The sequence below is a fragment of the Scaptodrosophila lebanonensis genome, unplaced genomic scaffold, assembly GCF_003285725.1.
Source record: "Scaptodrosophila lebanonensis strain 11010-0011.00,11010-0021.00 unplaced genomic scaffold, SlebRS2 tig00000072-arrow-pilon, whole genome shotgun sequence".
Lineage (NCBI taxonomy): Eukaryota > Metazoa > Arthropoda > Insecta > Diptera > Drosophilidae > Scaptodrosophila > Scaptodrosophila lebanonensis.
Window position 1 is genome coordinate 1,560,813 of NW_022060558.1, and position 18,916 is coordinate 1,579,728.

Genomic DNA, 18,916 nt, shown 5'->3' on the forward strand with positions numbered 1-18,916 from the left:
CTTTGAATACGCCGCCCAGCTGATTTTTAGTAGGTAGCTGCCCTACGGAGCGCGCGGTTCGATTATTCGTATTGTGCGGATATTTGCAAGTTTCGCCAACACGGTGTCTTCTGCCTGTCTGTTTGCGTGTGTGTGGGTGTAGGTTCTTGCTTTTATTAATGATCAAATTAATATTATTGGTCATCAATAAAAAGTGTTGAATTTCATCACCAAGCGAACTTTCGTTGTATTGATTGATATATAATAAATGTGCGGACATTCATTTTGGTCATTGCAAAGAAAAACAGGAGGGTGATTAGGTAATTTAAAACAAAAATATATCGTGAAAATACACGCACATATGTACATATTTAATTTGTTCAATCGTTATTGTTCTTGCCATTTTGTATGAACAGTAATTTAGAACCGTTACAAAAGCCTGGCTAGCTGTAATGTTGGCGGACGTGTATGTCAATACATATGTATGTAATTGAGAATAGTGTAGAGTGTAGATATACAATGGGAATCGATGCAAAAGCCGAAGCCGCGTGTTTTTTATACTTTTGGCACAAATAGGCGCGTTGAGCAAATAAATATGTTAATGTACACTTGGGTGTGAGAGAGTGGATATATTTGTACATACGTCTGTTTATAGTAGATTATATGTATGTACATACATACATACGTTCATATGAATGTTTATTTGTAGCTTAGTTTCTCAATTGGGGGGCACCCACGTGTTAGAGTCATACAATTACTGCCCTTTTTGCTCTCCTCCCTTAATGCTTTTTGTAACAAGCCTTGCAAATTCAATTTAAAAACCGATAAGAGTCATGTTTGAATAATGTGTACAAACATAATTACTGTAGACATATGAATGTATATTCTATATTTTGCTTGGCAGTGTAGCTTTGTATAAATGCGTGTCTGTGATTTGGCGGCGATAATTATGGGTTACAGGTGTCAGCATGACTGAATCATAGTATTTATTATATGTAAAAAAAATACATTCATGAATATATTTATGTTTACGATCTTAGCAATTGCCTGAGAATAGCACCAACAGAAACGTTTTTCGAGCGTAAGTTAATAAATCTAACTACTTTGCAATAAACATTTATAAACTCTAAAACTCATACAAACAATGCAATAAATCTCTATTTGTGTTTATTCAGGCCAATTAAGTGGCATTCATGTTGTATTTGTTTTGGTATGTATTTGCTCAACCGTTAAAAGTGTTATTTTTATTTACAAACATTTTTCGATTACCATGGCAACCACAATTACACTCTTAATATGCCTGCGAGTGTGCCTGTGTGAGGTTTGTTTGTGTGTTACACGTTAGACTAGCCCGCTAATGTTTAATAATTTAGTATTTTAAAATACTGCCGACGACATGTTATTATCGCCGTGCAATACACAATTCTTTGTAAACAATGCAATTATTTATTTATTTAGCTAACGTACAGCAACAATGCAATCGGTCAAAACAGCCGATCTGCCGGAGAACCCGCGAGAGCGTGCGAATTGGATATCGCAGGCATGTTTCTGGTGAGTGTTCATATGTATATGATTGTGTGTGTGCCGAATACTTCGCGTCTCAACTTTAAAATATGGATGTCTTAATAAATGCTGATCGCTCACATTCCAGGTATACGATGCCCACGTTCTTTAAGGGACGCAAGAAAACACTCGACACAAAGGATCTATATAAGGCTTTGAAGGAGCACAAGTCAGGTAAGACTTTTATGTAAATGAGATACAACAAATATTGAAAAAGTTGACGCAAATGCTACTGCCAAATATTAGTACATACACAGATCCAATAGGATATAATTTTTGTTTAATTGTGATACGATAGACACGTATTCAATTGCACCTACAGCACCTACATACGTGCATACATACATACATACATATATGTATAGCCAAGCGAATTTTAGAAAATGTGTCTGAACTTACCATATTTGGTAAGAAAAAAGTCAACTTTCAGATTCTTATATAGAAAACATATGCTCGTTGTCAATGAACATGGCCAATAACTGTAAAATACTATATTCTCTCGACTATTTGTTACATACTCTTTGAACCCTAAGCATGCTCATTTACAGGTAAGAGACGAGTGGCATCAAAGGTGCAATTCATTGCGAGTCATGTATTTAGTTAGTTGCATTTTATAGAAAACTAGAGCGCTTGCACAACAGTTCTTTACATGGGAATTGAGTACAATTTATGTGATTGAATTGTGCCCAACAATCAATTGAATTCAATTTTCGGAGACCCACATTTCCAAGATTGTGTGCATAGTTTTTTGTTTTTGCTTTACATATTTGCTGAGCTTTGCAATTTTTGTTTTGCTAAAGCGACTTTATTCATCAGAAAATCGTTGGAGAGATAAGGGAATGTCTGCACGATATATTCATAACATATAAAGCGTTATCTTATTAAAATGTTATCACATTTGTCTGACTTTGTTAAAAGTGTAAATCCAATGACGCTGTAAACTGTTGACCAAAACAAATTATAAATATGCGTTTTAATACATTCATATACATAATATATACACATATATGTATATATACATATGTTTTATTTATAATGAAATAGATGTATATACATATATACCATTATGTAGTATGGGTGCATGTGCATTTGCGTGAAATGTAAAATCGTTCAATGAACTTTTTCATATTGTTTTCCACAATTTCGAGAGCTCCAGTCTTTCAGAGATAAAGTTTGTGCAGTTAAAGATTGATAGGAACACGCTATATGCATAGCTTATTAATACATACGAATGTATATATATGAATATATGTACATATATAATCATATATATGGATTATATATACTATGTATATACATACATAATAATAAATGAAAAACTGGACTGAAATATTAAAGTGCATTTCAGCAGATTTATTTTCTTTATCAGTTCCATTGCCTCTCAAAAATAAAGGTCTTAACTTAATACTGAGTTGGGGATATTACTATTTTACGGACTGATTTTAAATTAAGAGACAAATAATTTCTCTTCTGCATTCAGATGAAGGTGTAATATGTATATCTTTATTATACTGATCAAGGGTATATACATAGCTCGTGGGATCCTGTTTTTAATTTTTTTGAATTGAAAAAAATGATTCAAAAATACCAGTTAACCAGTAAAAAACTTTTTTTTCACTATTGTGAGTATTGAAAAGGCAGTTATTTAGACAATTGAATATTATTATATTTAATTCGATTTATTAATTTAACATTAAATATTTCTTTGTTTTCAATTGTTAGCAAAAATGACTAAAAATTAATCAAAATATTATCGGTTCATTTAATTCCTGCTTTATTTTTAGACAATGCCATTAACCTACAAACTGTTTATTCATTCCTTTATACTAATTAGTTTCTCTATATATATTTATTAGTATTTTGCGTTTATCGAATTCTATGGAGACAGTAAATTATTATTTGAAAATTTAATAATAAATTTGGTGGGGTAATCTTGCTATGGCAGTTTTTATTATTTTTACTTCATTTTACAGAAACACTCGGTAATGAGCTTTGTGCCGCTTGGGAACGTGAACTGCAACGAAAGCAGACCTCCAAGAAACAACCCAGTCTATTGAGAGCTACTTTGCGAGTCTTCGGATGTTACTTTGGACTGTTTGGTCTGGTTCTCTTTCTGTTGGAATTGGGACTGCGAACGTTGCAGCCGTTGTGTTTACTCAAACTGATAGCATACTTTACCCACGACTCGGAAACAAGAGAGGCCGCCTACTACTATGCCGCTGGGGTTGTGCTGTGCAGCGCCCTGAATGTCTTCATCATGCATCCCTATATGCTGGGGACAATGCACGTTGGCATGAAAATGAGAGTTTCCATGTGCAGCATGATCTATCGGAAGGCATTGCGGTTGAGCAAAACGGCATTGGGTGGCACAACGGCTGGTCATGTTGTGAACCTGATGTCGAACGATGTGGGGCGCTTGGATTTGGCAACAATCTTTGTACACTATCTGTGGGTTGGACCACTAGAGACGCTCTTCATAACTTTTCTGATGTATCAGCAGGTGAGTAAACACACAAGATCACCTATATGTATATAATGTCTTTGCACACTTTTTGTTTTTCTGTTCGTTTTACTTCTATTTTTAAAGAAACATTAAATTAGTGAAGGGTTTTCTTGCTCGATACTAGTCTTCCCATGCATGTTTATGTAAATGGATAGATAACATGGTTCCGTAATACACATTTGCAATGGTTACACCTGAGTTAAAAATTCAATAAAAAGTCAATAGTTTGTTGTAAAATAGCTCAACTGTCGACGATCAGGCAAACAATTTTAAAAATGTTACCCAACTTCGAATAACAATTTCCGCACATATATGAAATAGTTTTAACAAATTTGTTTCAGTCGTATGAATGAATTGATCCACTCTTGGAATCATTAATCAAAGCTATTTCATATCCGATTTACTTTCTGCACTAATCGGGGAGTAAAACTAGAAGGGCTTGTTGTGGGCTCAGGCATATCACGTGATTTCAGTTTTGCAATAATTGGGTGGGGGAAAGCCATCGTTACCTGACCGTGAAGTTCGACGATTAGGCGATGGCCACAATAGTTTTTGCACGTGTTAAAGTTTATGTAATTTGTTTTTGTCAATTCAATGATTTATACCGGATATTGCGAAGTTGTTTTTTTTTGCTGCCGTTTGAATAATTTTCAAAAGAAAAAAGTTTTCAATTGGCGATTAATGGAAGGCCACACACGTGCGCATATCCGGCCGGACCCCATATTCGAAATGGGATAAGTAGTGAATTATTTTGCGTTTTCAATTTTCAAATCTTACGATAGAAAATAGTTAAATGCTAAGACTAGATTCCCTAAAATTAGACAAAGAATTTCAGTAGACGAGGTGTAGAAGAAAATAAAGGGATAACAAAAAAGAATAGACTAGTAATATAGAAAGCAGCAATACAATATACAAGTAGATTAATATCAAATGTTATTCTATGGTAAGAATAATTTTATTTTATTTTATTATTCACAATTCAACAATAATACTGTCGATTATATTATAAAACTTAATATAACAATTTATACTAAATTTACAAGATAAGAAAGCCTAACACTAAGCTGTACAATGACGTCTATTAATGCCTCCGACATGTTGGGGGAATTTTATTTGCCAATTGGCCAGCTACGCCCCGATTCACAGCCACATGTGGTCAGAGACATTAAAGACCTAAAAAACTATACAAAAACTAGATAAAGGTGGAAAATTAATTCTATTTAACAACTAATGAAAAAAGTACGAAGTAGAACTAAAGCCTACGCGAAAGAATGCCCTTTCTATTCACTTTTTGATCATTTAATTATTTTTGAGCTTATCTTAATTTTTAAGTAAGAATAAGTTAAGTAAGTTAAGACAGGAATGATATGCTAAAGAATTCCCTTTGTTTCAGATTGGCGTAGCTGCTGTCTTTGGCGTTGCTTTCATGCTGCTCTTCATACCTCTGCAGGCCTGGCTGGGCAAGAAGACGTCGGTGTTGCGGCTGCGCACAGCACTTCGTACAGATGAGCGTGTACGCATGATGAACGAAATAATTTCAGGCATTCAGGTGATAAAGATGTATGCCTGGGAGTTGCCCTTTGAGAAAATGGTGGCCTATGCACGGAAAAAGGAAATTAATGCCATACGACATGTCTCGTATATTCGCGGCATATTGCTGTCGTTCATCATTTTCCTGACGCGCGTCTCCATCTTTCTCAGTTTGGTGGGCTACGTGCTGCTGGGCACGATCCTGTCGCCGGAAGTGGCCTTTGTGATAACTGCTTACTATAATATTCTGCGGACAACGATGACGGTATTCTTTCCACAAGGCATCTCCCAAATGGCCGAAGCATTGGTGTCCATTAAACGCGTGGAGAAATACATGCTCTACGAGGAAACCGATGTGGCAGACAAATCCGTAGACATGCCCACACCCAATTATCCGGGCAGCAATCAGTCTACGTTACACACAAATCAATTTAGCGAGGATCGGGATGCCAATGAAAAGCTATTGCCCCCAACTTCGTTGCCCAACATTAACGAGAATGCTGTGTTGTCCGAGGCGGGCATTTCCATAACTTCGCTCAAGGCCAAATGGGATGAGAAGTCGTTGGATTACACCTTGGATGATGTAAACTTGCGTGTGCAGCCCGGTACTTTAGTGGCCATTATTGGACCTGTAGGAGCCGGCAAATCCAGTCTTATTCAAGCCATTTTGGGAGAGTTGCGTGCCGAAACGGGTGCGATTAAGGTGAATGGCACTTTCTCATATGCCTCCCAGGAGCCCTGGCTCTTCACTGGGACTGTGCGCCAAAACATTCTCTTCGGACAGCCCATGGATAAACGTCGGTATGCACAGGTAGTGAAGAAATGTGCGCTGGAACGCGACTTCGATCTACTGCCCTTTGGCGACAAGACAATTGTGGGCGAACGGGGAGCTTCATTATCGGGCGGTCAAAAGGCAAGAATAAGTTTGGCACGCGCTGTGTATCGCCAAACGGCCATCTACCTGCTGGATGACCCTCTCAGCGCAGTGGATACCCACGTGGGCCGTCATCTTTTCGATCAGTGCATGCGTGGCTATTTGCGGGAGCACATCGTCATTTTGGTCACGCATCAGCTGCAGTTTCTACAGCACGCGGATCAAATTGTAATCATGGACAAGGGTAAAGTCAGTGCTGTGGGCTCATACGATTCGCTACGCGAGTCAGGCCTGGACTTTGCCAAAATGCTGGCCGATCCGGAGCGCGATGAACATGAAGGTCGTTCACGTTCCAGATCGGGCAGTCAGGTTGGGTCCAGCGAAAGACGCAACAGTGAGCAATCGCTGTTATCCTTGGCCGATTCGGTTTTGGACGAGACGCCCATGCAGGTGCAAGAGACACAGGAAGAGGGTCGCATCGGATTGAGTTTGTATAACAAATACTTCAAAGCTGGCGGCGGTTTCTTCGCATTCTTTGTAATGATGGCCTTCTGTGTGCTGTCACAGATATTAGCATCGCTGGGCGACTACTTTTTGTCCTATTGGTAAGTTTTCTCCCCATTCTTCGATGGTTAAGATAATAAGTTAAGATAAGTTAAGATCAATCTATAACTAAGTAATAATATTTTCACATCCATTTTATTTCCGCTTAGGGTTGCTAAAAAAGGAAAGGCTGAGCTTGCAGAAAATGCCACCATTTTAGATGATATTACAGGAATAATAGGCAACAACACCAATATACCACCAAGCCATGTACTTGAGTCCCGCTTCTCTGACTGGCTTAATGAATTGGGCGTTCCTATTGATGCCGAAATGCTTGATACGTATATTTTTACGCTGATTACAATTTTAACGATTGCGGTGACTGTGGCGCGTTCGTTTCTGTTCTTCAATGTGGCCATGAAGGCGTCGACTAATCTACACAATTCCATGTTCCGTGGGATTACACGGGCAGCTATGTATTTCTTTAATACGAATCCCGCCGGACGCATTTTAAATCGGTTTTCGAAAGACATGGGCCAAGTCGATGAAATATTGCCGGCTGTTATGATGGACGTCATACAAATCTTCCTTTCCTTAGCTGGCATTGTTATTGTCATAGCTATTGTGAACCCCATGTTTCTCATACCCACGTTTGTGCTGGCGATCATCTTCTATCAGCTGCGCACCTTCTACTTGAAGACCTCGCGGAATGTCAAGCGTTTGGAGGCCATCAGTGAGTCATTTGAAGCGATAGCTGTTGCTAGAGAGCAAATTATAGATATTTTTTATATAAATTTTTTATTATTCGTAGCCCGCTCACCGATTTATTCGCACGTGGCTGCATCACTGTCGGGTCTATCCACCATTCGGGCATTTGGCGCACAGCGCGTGCTTATCACAGAGTTCGATAATCATCAGGACTTGCATAGTTCGGCGTTTTATATGTTTATAAGCACTTCGCGAGCTTTTGGATATTGGCTGGATTGCTTCTGTGTGTTTTACATTGCCATTATAACGCTGAGTTTCTTCATTTTCCCTCCGGATAATGGCGGCGATGTGGGTCTGGCAATTACACAAGCGATGGGCATGACCGGTATGGTGCAATGGGGCATGCGTCAGTCAGCGGAGCTCGAGAATACGATGACAGCGGTGGAGCGTGTGGTCGAGTATGATGACATTGAGCCGGAGGGGGCCTTGGAATCAGCTGCTGATAAGAAACCACCCAGGACATGGCCTGAGCAGGGCAAAATAATGTTTGAAGAGCTCAGTTTGCGTTATGTGCCCGATCCCAAATCTGAGCGTATACTCAAGTCTTTGAATTTTGTGATACAGCCCTGCGAAAAGGTTGGAATTGTAGGACGCACCGGCGCGGGCAAGTCCTCGCTGATCAATGCCCTATTTCGCCTATCCTACAACGATGGCTCTATCTTGATTGACAGGCGGGATACGCAGCATATGGGATTGCATGACTTGCGAAGCAAGATATCGATAATACCTCAGGAACCGGTGCTATTCTCGGGAACAATGCGTTACAATTTAGATCCGTTTGATGAATACAGCGATGCCAAGTTGTGGTCATCCTTGGAGGAAGTTAAACTTAAAGAAGTTGTCGCGGATTTGCCAAGTGGTTTACAAACAAAGATCACAGAAGGTGGCACGAATTTTAGTGTGGGACAACGTCAATTGGTTTGCCTGGCACGCGCCATTTTACGAGAGAATCGGATATTGGTTATGGACGAAGCGACCGCTAATGTGGATCCGCAAACGGATGGATTAATTCAGACGACCATTAGAAACAAATTCAAAGACTGCACCGTACTTACGATTGCCCATCGCCTGCACACGGTAATGGACTCTGACAAGGTTTTGGTTATGGATGCCGGTCAGGTCATGGAATTTGGTTCCCCATATGAGCTGTTGACAGCGACAGAGACAGAAATCTTTCTCGGAATGGTGAGGCAAACAGGGAGAGCCACGTATGAGAATTTGCTAAAGGTAGCACAGAATGTAAGTGCGATAAATAATTTGTATACTCTGTACATAAAATGTACAAGAGTATATTAGGTTTGCGGGAGCTGAAAATGTAACAGGCAGAAGGAGGCGTGGCAGACCCCACAAAGTATATATATTCTTGATCAGCATGACGAGACGAGTCGATCTAGCCCTGTCTGTATGTGTCTGTCCGTCCGTATGATCACCTAGATCTCAGAGACTATAAGAGCTAAAGACACCAAATTTTGCACAAAGATGCCTTATGTGTGTACGCTATACGAGTTTGTTTTATTTTTTTGATTTTCCCCCCTACTTCCCCCCTATGGGGGTTTTCCCGATTTTCCATTCGTATAATCGCCTATATCTCGGAGACTATAAGACCTAGGGACACCAAATTTTAGTCCAAGATGCCTTATATGAATATGCAGAAAATGTATATTTTGGAATTTCTCTCCCTCGCCCCTCCCCCGCAAATCGTAACTCAAACATGGCAAATACCTCCATTTAGTTATTATAAGTCCAAATGTCAAGTTTCATCATGATAGGCCGATTTAACAGGAAGTTATAGCCATATATGTACATAAGGCCAAGTAGTGCCCGCAGATGTTGTTGTTACTGCTTTGCTCAGGCACAGGAGACATACACAGACACAAACAAACACACACACGCATAATTATTCTACACATATGTACAGAGTATTTCAAAGTCTGGATACCCGACTTTAGCTTCTCTACTTGTTTTTTTTTTTTTTTTTAATCAATTCTCTATTTATTTTATTTCTTATCTGTTTAGGCTTATGAAGCAGCACAGCAATCTCGCCGATTAGCCTCTTAGGAGCAACCAGTAACAAAAATATGCCAACAGGAATTAATTGAGCATACGCGTTCCAAAAAACAAAAACCAACTACTTACTTATTACAAACGTTTCTTAATTTAGGACTAACATGCACGTTTCGGTATTGTTTGCTGAATCATTTATTTACTCGAACGCCTTACAGCAACAAAGTACAATTATCTAAAAAACGGGATCATCACAAGCAGTTGGAATTGTCTTATTACTATAATTATGTAAGATATAAAGTGTAATATATGTGTGCCTATATTTATGTAGTGTGTAACTAATCTTTATTTTGAGAAATTTCAATTGAATTCTGCAATTAATTTCATATTGTATGTATGTATGTATGTTTATATATTTCATATTTGGGCGGAGCCAATTTAATATTAAGCCAAGTGTGCCTATAAGTGTTATAAGCCGCTTTAAATGTATACATCTTTACCAAAGTTTACACAACGATATAATGCCGTACACATACAGAAAAAGTTTTTGAATACAATGTATATGAGTTACCTATAACGATTATGTGTAACAAAAGATGTGGAAATCATTAAAAAATAAATATATTCTACAGAGAGTACTTAATATTAAATTATATTTATTTTAAACTAGCAAAGGTTTATCCTTCGAGGTAATGTTATCTGCCCATAACTAGACTGTAGGAAGTGTAAGTGTAAAGAGTAAACGTAAAAAATAAGCAGAAGGGGGTGTGGCAGACCTTTTTCTTAAAATTATATTATTTATTCACTTACCATATCTATCGTACGTCAAGGAAAATTACACGATGATTTACGAACCACAAGTAGATGTTATTGTGCTGTTCATCATGAATATATGAATTTAATTTTGTTACGTAAACGATATACAAATATTTGACAGTTATCTTAAAACAATCGATGTTTTTTGTTTTTATATAAATTTGATTTTGCTTTAGAATCAATTCTGGATACATTTTCCCACAACTACCCTTTTTAAGTAATTTAAGAAGGCTTTCTCTAATGAAGAGAAACGCATTTGGCCGTCTTTTGTTTAATAGCTTCTCGTTAACGTAGCTTACGATAGATCATCCAAAGCCAGCTTCTTAAAAACCAGTCCTCAATCTGCCACCACAAAGTAATCTATGCACTTTACACGATGCCAACAATTTTTGCAACGAAGTGTATAATTTGATTCCAAGCGATCTAGAAGTGTATATAGGGAAAACAGTCAGACTTTCATTTGTATAAACATAGATTTATATATTTATTTTATATTTTAATTAAAAACAAACATTGAATAAAACCAAAAATTGTTAACAATAGAAATGTAGAAATGTTTACTAAATGTAATTTTTTTTACGATCACAACATTTGACATGTAAATCGGATTAAGAAATTGGATTATATTCTGTTCTGAATTGACTTATAGAAAGGCAAAGTAAAGCCAACTTCCCCTACTTCCTTTTCTAGACACTTTGCAGAGAGCTTTGCTTTCCGTTCCATTAATAAAGGGCATTTAATTTCTTAGCCAATGCAGTAACCAAGATTCCACAATGTTTTCATGCAACGACTACAAACGATCGCATGGAAAGCTCTACTTCTTGGTTTAGCTTTAAAAAGCTCTAATCAAGTTTATAACTGCTCGCAAAATATTTTAAGGCAACTGTCAACAAATGAGTCTTCGGCGGCGTTGCCTTATCTCGAAGTTTTTAACCGTCGGATTTGCGGTAAAAGTGCTTAAAAATTGAAGCACGTTTCGGACAATTCTCAATACACAAGCGAAGCAAAAATAACAGATATTTGCAAAAATAATTGCGTTCACTTTCATTTGAAGATGCGTTTAACTTATAAAACCCACATAGCCATGCAAAACACACGCCGCACATAAATTTCGTTTTAAATTTGAACGTCGCCCGTGCCCGACTTTAAAGCTCGACTTATTTTGGCCGGGTCTGCTATAAAACCGCCTGTTGAGCTTGGACGCCCAGCATTTCGTCAAGCAATACGCGTGAAACGGTTCCAAATAAGAATAAGAGTGAAGCGGACTGTGGAAACCAGAAATATTATCTGTACTTGACAGCTTGGGCGTATTAATAAGGCCACGTTTAGTGATTTGTTTGGCCAAGTCGCGGAAGTGTTGCACAAACCTTACAATAACAAACATGCAGCTGCCACTGCAACTCTTTGTGGTAAGTTACAGACTAGGAAGCCCAAGGACTTACAAGCGGAATGGTGTTTATGGGTATACAGTATTGAACGTTGACTTGTGAGCCCCATTTAGAAAATTATAGAAAAACTTAACAAGTGCACACATAAATATGCAACTTAATTGAATCGAATCGTGTTTATGCGTACCAAGGCCGGTTGGTCGTTGAAGTTTAAGCCGAGACTAAGACGTTTGTGTTTATGTATTTATTTGCATTTTATTGAAAGTCTTCCAAGCAATTAGCAATTAAATATGAGCAATTGACATTTCGTTCATGAAAGAAATACAAGTACATATTTAACAATACTGTCGATGCTGATTCAATCATTAACAATCGTTATTGTTTTTTGCACCAAAGAATTTCGTTTTGAAAATTCGCAACCAAGCCCTCGGGTTACCAATTAAACTAGCATTTTTGGATTGCCAGACCACACCAACAGCCAAGAAGGTGAGGTCAGCTTTTGAGGGTTTGCAGACAATGAAGTCGTTATAAATTATCGACACCACCACAACCACTGCCACTGGAATGTCATAAACTATTTGAACATGAGAAAATATTCGTAATCTCCGAGAAAATCAATTATTTCAAAATCAATAAAAAATATATTGGAAAATATAATGAATTATGTACGTTTTTATATCTGGAAATGCTTCTTAATACCAAAGCCATTTAAAAAAACAAGAAACACAATTTTAATTTTGAAAATCTTTGATGTACACTATGATAATGGTTTTTACAATATGTTAGCAATTTTTTAGGATTTGTTGTTTTACAACAGCTTTATTTTTTTTATGGTCAGTAAAATCGGTTTCCTAATATTGTAAAATTTTGTTCTTCATAAATTTAGATCGTATTTGTTTTAACCTTAACCCTCAAGATAGAATTCGAGATTGATTAACATTTATAAATTTTAAATAGAATACGGTGAACATTTAAACCAAATTCTATATTTTCCGTGAATTCAGTAAAGTGGTTCGATATAGAACTTTGGAGATTAAGGAGCATGTTTCAAATGATTTATTTAATATATCTTGTTGAGCCATTGTTGGTATATCTTTGTATTTAGAATGACGCAGACCACATAGAATTCTACAAGGTTTTGACTTCAAGTAAATACTGTTAAAAATGCTTTTAAATCTTGAACGTACTCATACATATATGATCCAAAATAGTTGTTAGACACCTTCAAAGCAATTTGTAATACGATTTGTCTTTATGTCTTCAAACGAAAACGATAGATATTGTAAAACTAAATACTTATTAATATATTTTCAAAAGTGCGGCGAATGAGAGACCTTAATAAGTTTTAAGCCCGTTTGATTGATTGACTTGCTAGTTTGTCGAAATTACGGGCACAGTGTGTCCGACTAATGAGTTTGCAAAAAAAAAAAAACAACTCTGCCTGTAAACAAACAATAATTGCTCGCTTTTGTTCCATATAAAAGGGTGCTTATGAATTAAATGGAAATTCGACATGGAACGCGTAGACTATTATAAGTGAATAAGTATGGGTTGGACATAAGTAAAGTGTCTCAAGGTCGCCGTAGCCTGGAACCACTGTGCAACTCGCTTGAGATCCAGAAACGCACCATCAAGGCGTTCGGGTATATTGGCAAGGCAGCTGCATAATGCAAATTCTCAATACATGCACAATGTAACGATCAGATACACCAGCACCTCAGACTCATATACACACACATACATACACGTATGTCAGATACAGATATGTCTTCACATATATACATATGTATGTACACCCATTCGCTCATAACTATGCCGTTGCACTACGCAATTGGGCGTATGGGCATTACGTAATGCGCGAGTATATAAAAATACATAAATAAAAGCGTTACATATTTTGTAAAGCCGGCTTGAAAGTGCACTGACAACTATTTCGAGTCAGTCGGCGATTCCAGTGGGGCAGAGAGAAATAAGAGCACATTTATAAATGCCGCCGCATATGCAATGAGCGGCAATTGGGGGACGGACTGAAAATTTCAGACGCAGTCGAAAAGTTTACGAAAATTGTAATGCAACGCATTTTTCTCCCCTTGATTCGATGGCCGGTCAATAACCAGAGCTACTCCAAACCAAGGCCAAGTCTCTTGAGCGTAATCGCCTAAATCCATATCCATAGTTATTGTTGCTAATGAATGAAGGAGTGCATGATCTGTGCAGGCGTATTGTCGCTGATGAGTCCCAAGTTGTAGATCCAGAGCCACACCCGCACCTTAACCCACGTATATTCAACAAAAAGAAACGAAATTGTTCAGCGACTGCTCCTCTTTTCTTTCTTTTTAAATTCAAGGTGCGCTTCATAGGCCGAAAAGTATTTTGTTTTGGGTTTGCTTCCTTGCACAGTCAAAACACGAAAAGCAATTAAATGCAATCAAGTTCCCTACACCAAAATTTGCCTTTATATATAGTATACCCACAGATTTATAGTTGATCGGCAACATAAAAAGTGCATATGAAATAGTTGGCTACCGGTGGCAATGCAGGCATGCGAGCCAGTTGGCGTTGGCATTTTTATATTGTTTTTAATTTCAACGCCAAGTAGTTCACTTGACCAGGTAGTTGGGCATTCAGCCAGTTAACCAGCCAGGCAGCCATTCAACTGGCCAGCCAGGCAGCAACAGCCACTCGGTCGGCCACTGGAATGTTGGGCTTGAATGGTCACTAAAACAAAACCAAGGCGTGCTCGAGCAAGAAAGTAATGAAAACTACATTATAGTTTTTATGGATCTGGTCATGACGAAACTTATATACACTTTGTACAAAGTATGTAAATAAAAAGTACGTGCTACAAGAAGAGCCTTATAAGGAGTTCAATATAATTGATATACTCGTATGTACATGTGTAAATGTTTTCAAAAGAAAACTTTAAATAATAACACCAAAAATAAATACAAAATTGTGTTGTACGTCAAACTTTTATTCAATGTAGACTATGTATTTAGAGCATTTAGTAAAGATGTTTATAATAATACTCTTATTTACATATATGTAGGTAGTGTTACCTACAAAGATTTAAATTCAGCAAATCTTGCTTTTCGTAAAACCGGGAACAATTACATTCATTTTAATACATTTTCTAAATAATATTAGAATTTCTAATATAAAGCATGTGTCTTGGAATTGTTAGGATAAATCAGATGTTTAGAAAGTCTTATAAAGAATCGAATAGTAGCTGTTTTATAAACAATTTTTAAAAAATAATTTTAAATAGGTGATGTGTAGATATTGCTTATTTGACTGTTTATGTGGATCTTATTTTTATGTTCTGTGATGTATCAATATTATTCTGGTTCTAATTATTCTGGCGACATCCGCCATCTAACATCAATACTTTTCTTTATTTTATTATATTTTTTAAGGACATATTAAAATTACTGTATGAAAAATTCTGCGCACAATTATCAATAAAGTTCCATATGTATAGTCAAAAAACCCTTCATTTGGTCTGTCTAAAAAAACGTTGGGAAAAATTTCTAACATCAGTATTAACTGGGGGAAAATAGATATATGTATTGAGCTTTTCCGCTTTAAATAAAATATTTTATTTTAATTCTAATATTAATAACTACAAAATATGCTTCATTAAAAAGAGGACTCCAAAGATAGCTAAATTTTCGAACAATTATTGGAGCTGCTTCAAGTGGCAACGCAGAGGACGGTTTTATAAGAATAAATCTGATTTTGGTGCTTAATGTGGCTTTGATGAAGTTTCAAATATAAAGTGCCGAGGAGGGCTTCGTTTAAAATTTAATTATTTTATTAATAATTATATCAGTTCTTTCAACGTGTAAATAATTTTTGATTCAAAAACCTTTAAGGGTGGGGTTACTTATTAAAAGCGATGATTTAGATAATTAACGGATTCCGACTCAATCAACAATAAATGATTTCAAAATCATTTCAAATAATATCGTTCTAAGCAGTCATGAACTTTTTTCAGGTAAATACCTGAACGTGGTGATACGAATCGTGGTACGCTGAAACCGAAAGTGTTGCCGGTTTCAAACCGTTGTGGGTCACTGATCTCTTTTAGTTCGATTGTAATTATGGTGGCTGCTAATTAAAAACTTAATCAAAAGCTCGGGCTGTCTTTGTTTTTTTGAAAGTATCTGAAACTAAGTCGTCTAGCCACTTGGCAGCTATTTGTCCTAGACACTGACTTTTTTCAACCGGAAACTACAAGCCATAGTATTGTGTGTGTTGGCAGGTTTATTTCTGTGTATTTTTCACATGCCTACGAATTTTCGCATAGCTGTTTTGGATTTTTCTCTTCAACTACGTTTTGGTGGCTGCCACTGCTGCCCACAACTGTGGCATGCAAATTACGCAACCCAGCAACAACAACATCAACAACTACTTTAAAAGCCAACATTTTTGTGTGTTTCGTTTGGATTTTTAGCTTTGCCTTCATGATCGATCACAATTTTTGCGATTTGCTTTATGTTCCACATTTATAGCGTCTGTTGTTGTTGTAATAGTTGTAGGCTGCCACAGCGCTACAATTACTATTTGACTACAATTTGTGGCTATCGCTGTTGCTGCTATTGTAGTACTGCAGAGCGAATAAATCGGGTAAACCAGTTTCTGGAAGGTGGTAACTAACATCGAAACTTAAAAGTAAAATGGCACGCCCCGAATAAATTAACGACGGAAGCTTTGTAACGTAATTGTGCTTAGAATAGATTATGGCCAGAATTCTAGGAAACCGTTAGGCAGCAAGTTCACTAAAAAGGGGCCTGCAGGCGGACTACTAATTAACAGAGCGACCAAAAATGGTTGGCTTTTCGTTTTTGTCAAATTGGTCACGCGTGCCACACTTGGGCTGTCAACCAACCGCTGTTGCAACAAAATATTGCGTCAATGGGGCGCCCTGAATAGACATAATGTTAATGCCCCGTCAAGAGAGACGAGCTTTGATTTTGTTTTCCTATACATACTATGAGTACTTTCAGATACATATGACTGTAATATATTTTTTAAGAGTATAAGAATAATGCTTAAAAAAGTTAAAGCTGGGCCATTCTTGAAAAACGTGACGTGCAATAAACCGCCTGCACCACGCTTTGAGAAAGTGAATATTGTTAATGCAAACTCTGAACAAAATGTTAGCTTCAGTTTGTAGCACCTAGAGATTTACGCCATCTGGTAACAACATTGGCGTTTAATACTGGGCTGAAAATTAGTTAACAAACAAATGGTTCCTCAGTGATAGCATTCTTTAGACTTTTAAAGATATTATGGACTATTTTATTCATCAGTTGCACCAGATACTTGAAAACCTCATTCAGTACGCCGGGTATTGAATCGTATATCCTCACATGTAGCGATTAAAGGCGAACTTAAGTTTTCTATCTAATATTACATAAATGAGCAGCTCTTCCATTGAAATTAGGAAATATAATTGCGTAAGCTCAATCACTGCCATAACTTTTTAGCGAGTATTACTTGTATATGTACATGAGATCTGCAAGAGAAGTTGTGTTATACTTATTATCTTAGGTTGTTAATACTATAAGAACATTCTATTTTTAGAACTTTCCAAATTTTGAGATCTGGCGCAATCGAATTTTTTTCGGCTTAATAATTAAAATAAATGAAGAAAAGCTAAATAGGAGATTTAAGTAGATAGCGAACTTAACCATTAACAATGTTATTGGATGAAATAATTATTGTGTTGCCAATACTTTATATTCTCAGCTGTTTTGTGGCACCATTAGCATATCACTAGTCCAGTCTCAAGGCTACCCACCAAGACTAAACATACCCGGTGCTGTGTCCGCTCCAGTGCGTCAGCCTGTCCTTCGGGTACGTCGACCCATAGCACTGCGCCAGCAGAACACACTTCTGCCAGCTGTCACGCCACGTATAGCAATCGAGGATGCAAAGCCCGTAACCGAATCGGCTGAGGATGAGCAGCCTGATACCTTTTTGCCGAGTCTACTGCGGGAACAGCAACTGGCGCAGGCACAGCAATCGCAGTTCCAGCAGGCTGCCGCCGCTTTCTTGAACAATCAGCCTGGTGTGTTGCAGGAGGCACCAACGCCGGTGCAGCATTTGCTCCAGCATGAAGATGCACAGCCAACAGCAATCCTGCCACCTCCTCCACGCTTTGCTGAGCGTCCGGTGGCTCCTGCTCCTAATCGTCCGTCTACCTTCAATGACTTCGGCATTGGACGCTTCGAAAATTCGCAGCGTTTTGGTCTCGATCGCAATACACCCGTGCGTCAGCAACCACTCCCTGAGCCCACATTGCCAGCGCAAGCGCCACCGCCACAACGTGTTGCTGTCATCCGCAACCGCCCCGCCGCTGCAGTGCATCGCCCTGAGCCGGTGGCATCAGCTCCCCGTCCACGTCCCAAGCCCATCCAGCCGCGTCCTATCATCGATCAGAATCAGCTGCAGGATGAGCGCTCCGAGCAACAGCAGCGTCGCCAGCGTCCCGTTGCCCAGACAATACGCAAGTGGCGCGAGGAGAACGAGGACGGCAGCATCACCTGGGGCTACGAAAATGACGATGGTTCTTTCAAAGAGGAAATCATTGGCATCGACTGCATAACCAAGTGAATACACCTTCGATAGGGCTATAGAACTATGATAATAAATGTTTTTCTTTGCAGGGGCACCTACGGGTACATCGATCCCGATGGTAACAAACGTGAATACCACTATGAGACTGGCATCAAATGCGATCCGAATGCGCGAGACAATGATGAGGAGCTGCAGGAAAACGGTTTCATCAATTATGAGGAGAACAGAGCTGTACTACCCAATGGCATAGAAATCGATATGTCACAGTTGGGCAAGAAAAAGTCCAAGCGTCCAAATAGTGTTTACAGAAATTAAACTTTATCCATTCTATGCTTCAAGTATATTATATCTTAAGTCATGCAG

At 38.0% G+C, this 18,916-nt stretch overlaps 2 protein-coding genes across 2 annotated transcripts; both read left to right on the forward strand.

Annotated features, from left to right (window-relative positions):
- Nucleotides 1–89: 89 nt before the first annotated feature.
- LOC115625139 (probable multidrug resistance-associated protein lethal(2)03659) lies at nucleotides 90–10,367 on the forward strand. Its single transcript, XM_030520057.1, has 8 exons — nucleotides 90–299; nucleotides 1,438–1,530; nucleotides 1,631–1,716; nucleotides 3,516–4,042; nucleotides 5,439–7,054; nucleotides 7,163–7,725; nucleotides 7,804–8,999; nucleotides 9,777–10,367. The coding sequence occupies exons 2-8, from the start codon at nucleotides 1,454–1,456 to the stop codon at nucleotides 9,816–9,818; spliced, it is 4,107 nt and encodes a 1,368-aa protein (XP_030375917.1). The 5' UTR covers nucleotides 90–299; nucleotides 1,438–1,453; the 3' UTR covers nucleotides 9,819–10,367.
- Nucleotides 10,368–11,878: 1,511 nt separating this feature from the next.
- LOC115625348 lies at nucleotides 11,879–18,889 on the forward strand. The gene is made up of 3 exons (XM_030520380.1): nucleotides 11,879–11,989; nucleotides 17,723–18,585; nucleotides 18,643–18,889. Exons 1-3 carry the CDS (start codon nucleotides 11,963–11,965, stop codon nucleotides 18,866–18,868), a joined length of 1,116 nt encoding a protein of 371 aa, XP_030376240.1. The 5' UTR covers nucleotides 11,879–11,962; the 3' UTR covers nucleotides 18,869–18,889.
- Nucleotides 18,890–18,916: the final 27 nt, after the last annotated feature.

Bases quoted from the DNA above. Each gene is read 5' to 3' on its own strand.
- LOC115625139 (XM_030520057.1), top strand. From the start codon at position 1,454: ATGCAATCGGTCAAAACAGCCGATCTGCCGGAGAACCCGCGAGAGCGT. The intron at 4,043-5,438 runs GTGAGTAAACAC...CCTTTGTTTCAG, and splicing joins CTTTTCTGATGTATCAGCAG to ATTGGCGTAGCTGCTGTCTT. The intron at 9,000-9,776 runs GTAAGTGCGATA...TTATCTGTTTAG, and splicing joins TGCTAAAGGTAGCACAGAAT to GCTTATGAAGCAGCACAGCA.
- LOC115625348 (XM_030520380.1), top strand. From the start codon at position 11,963: ATGCAGCTGCCACTGCAACTCTTTGTG. The intron at 11,990-17,722 runs GTAAGTTACAGA...TTATATTCTCAG, and splicing joins TGCCACTGCAACTCTTTGTG to CTGTTTTGTGGCACCATTAG. The intron at 18,586-18,642 runs GTGAATACACCT...TTTTCTTTGCAG, and splicing joins GGCATCGACTGCATAACCAA to GGGCACCTACGGGTACATCG.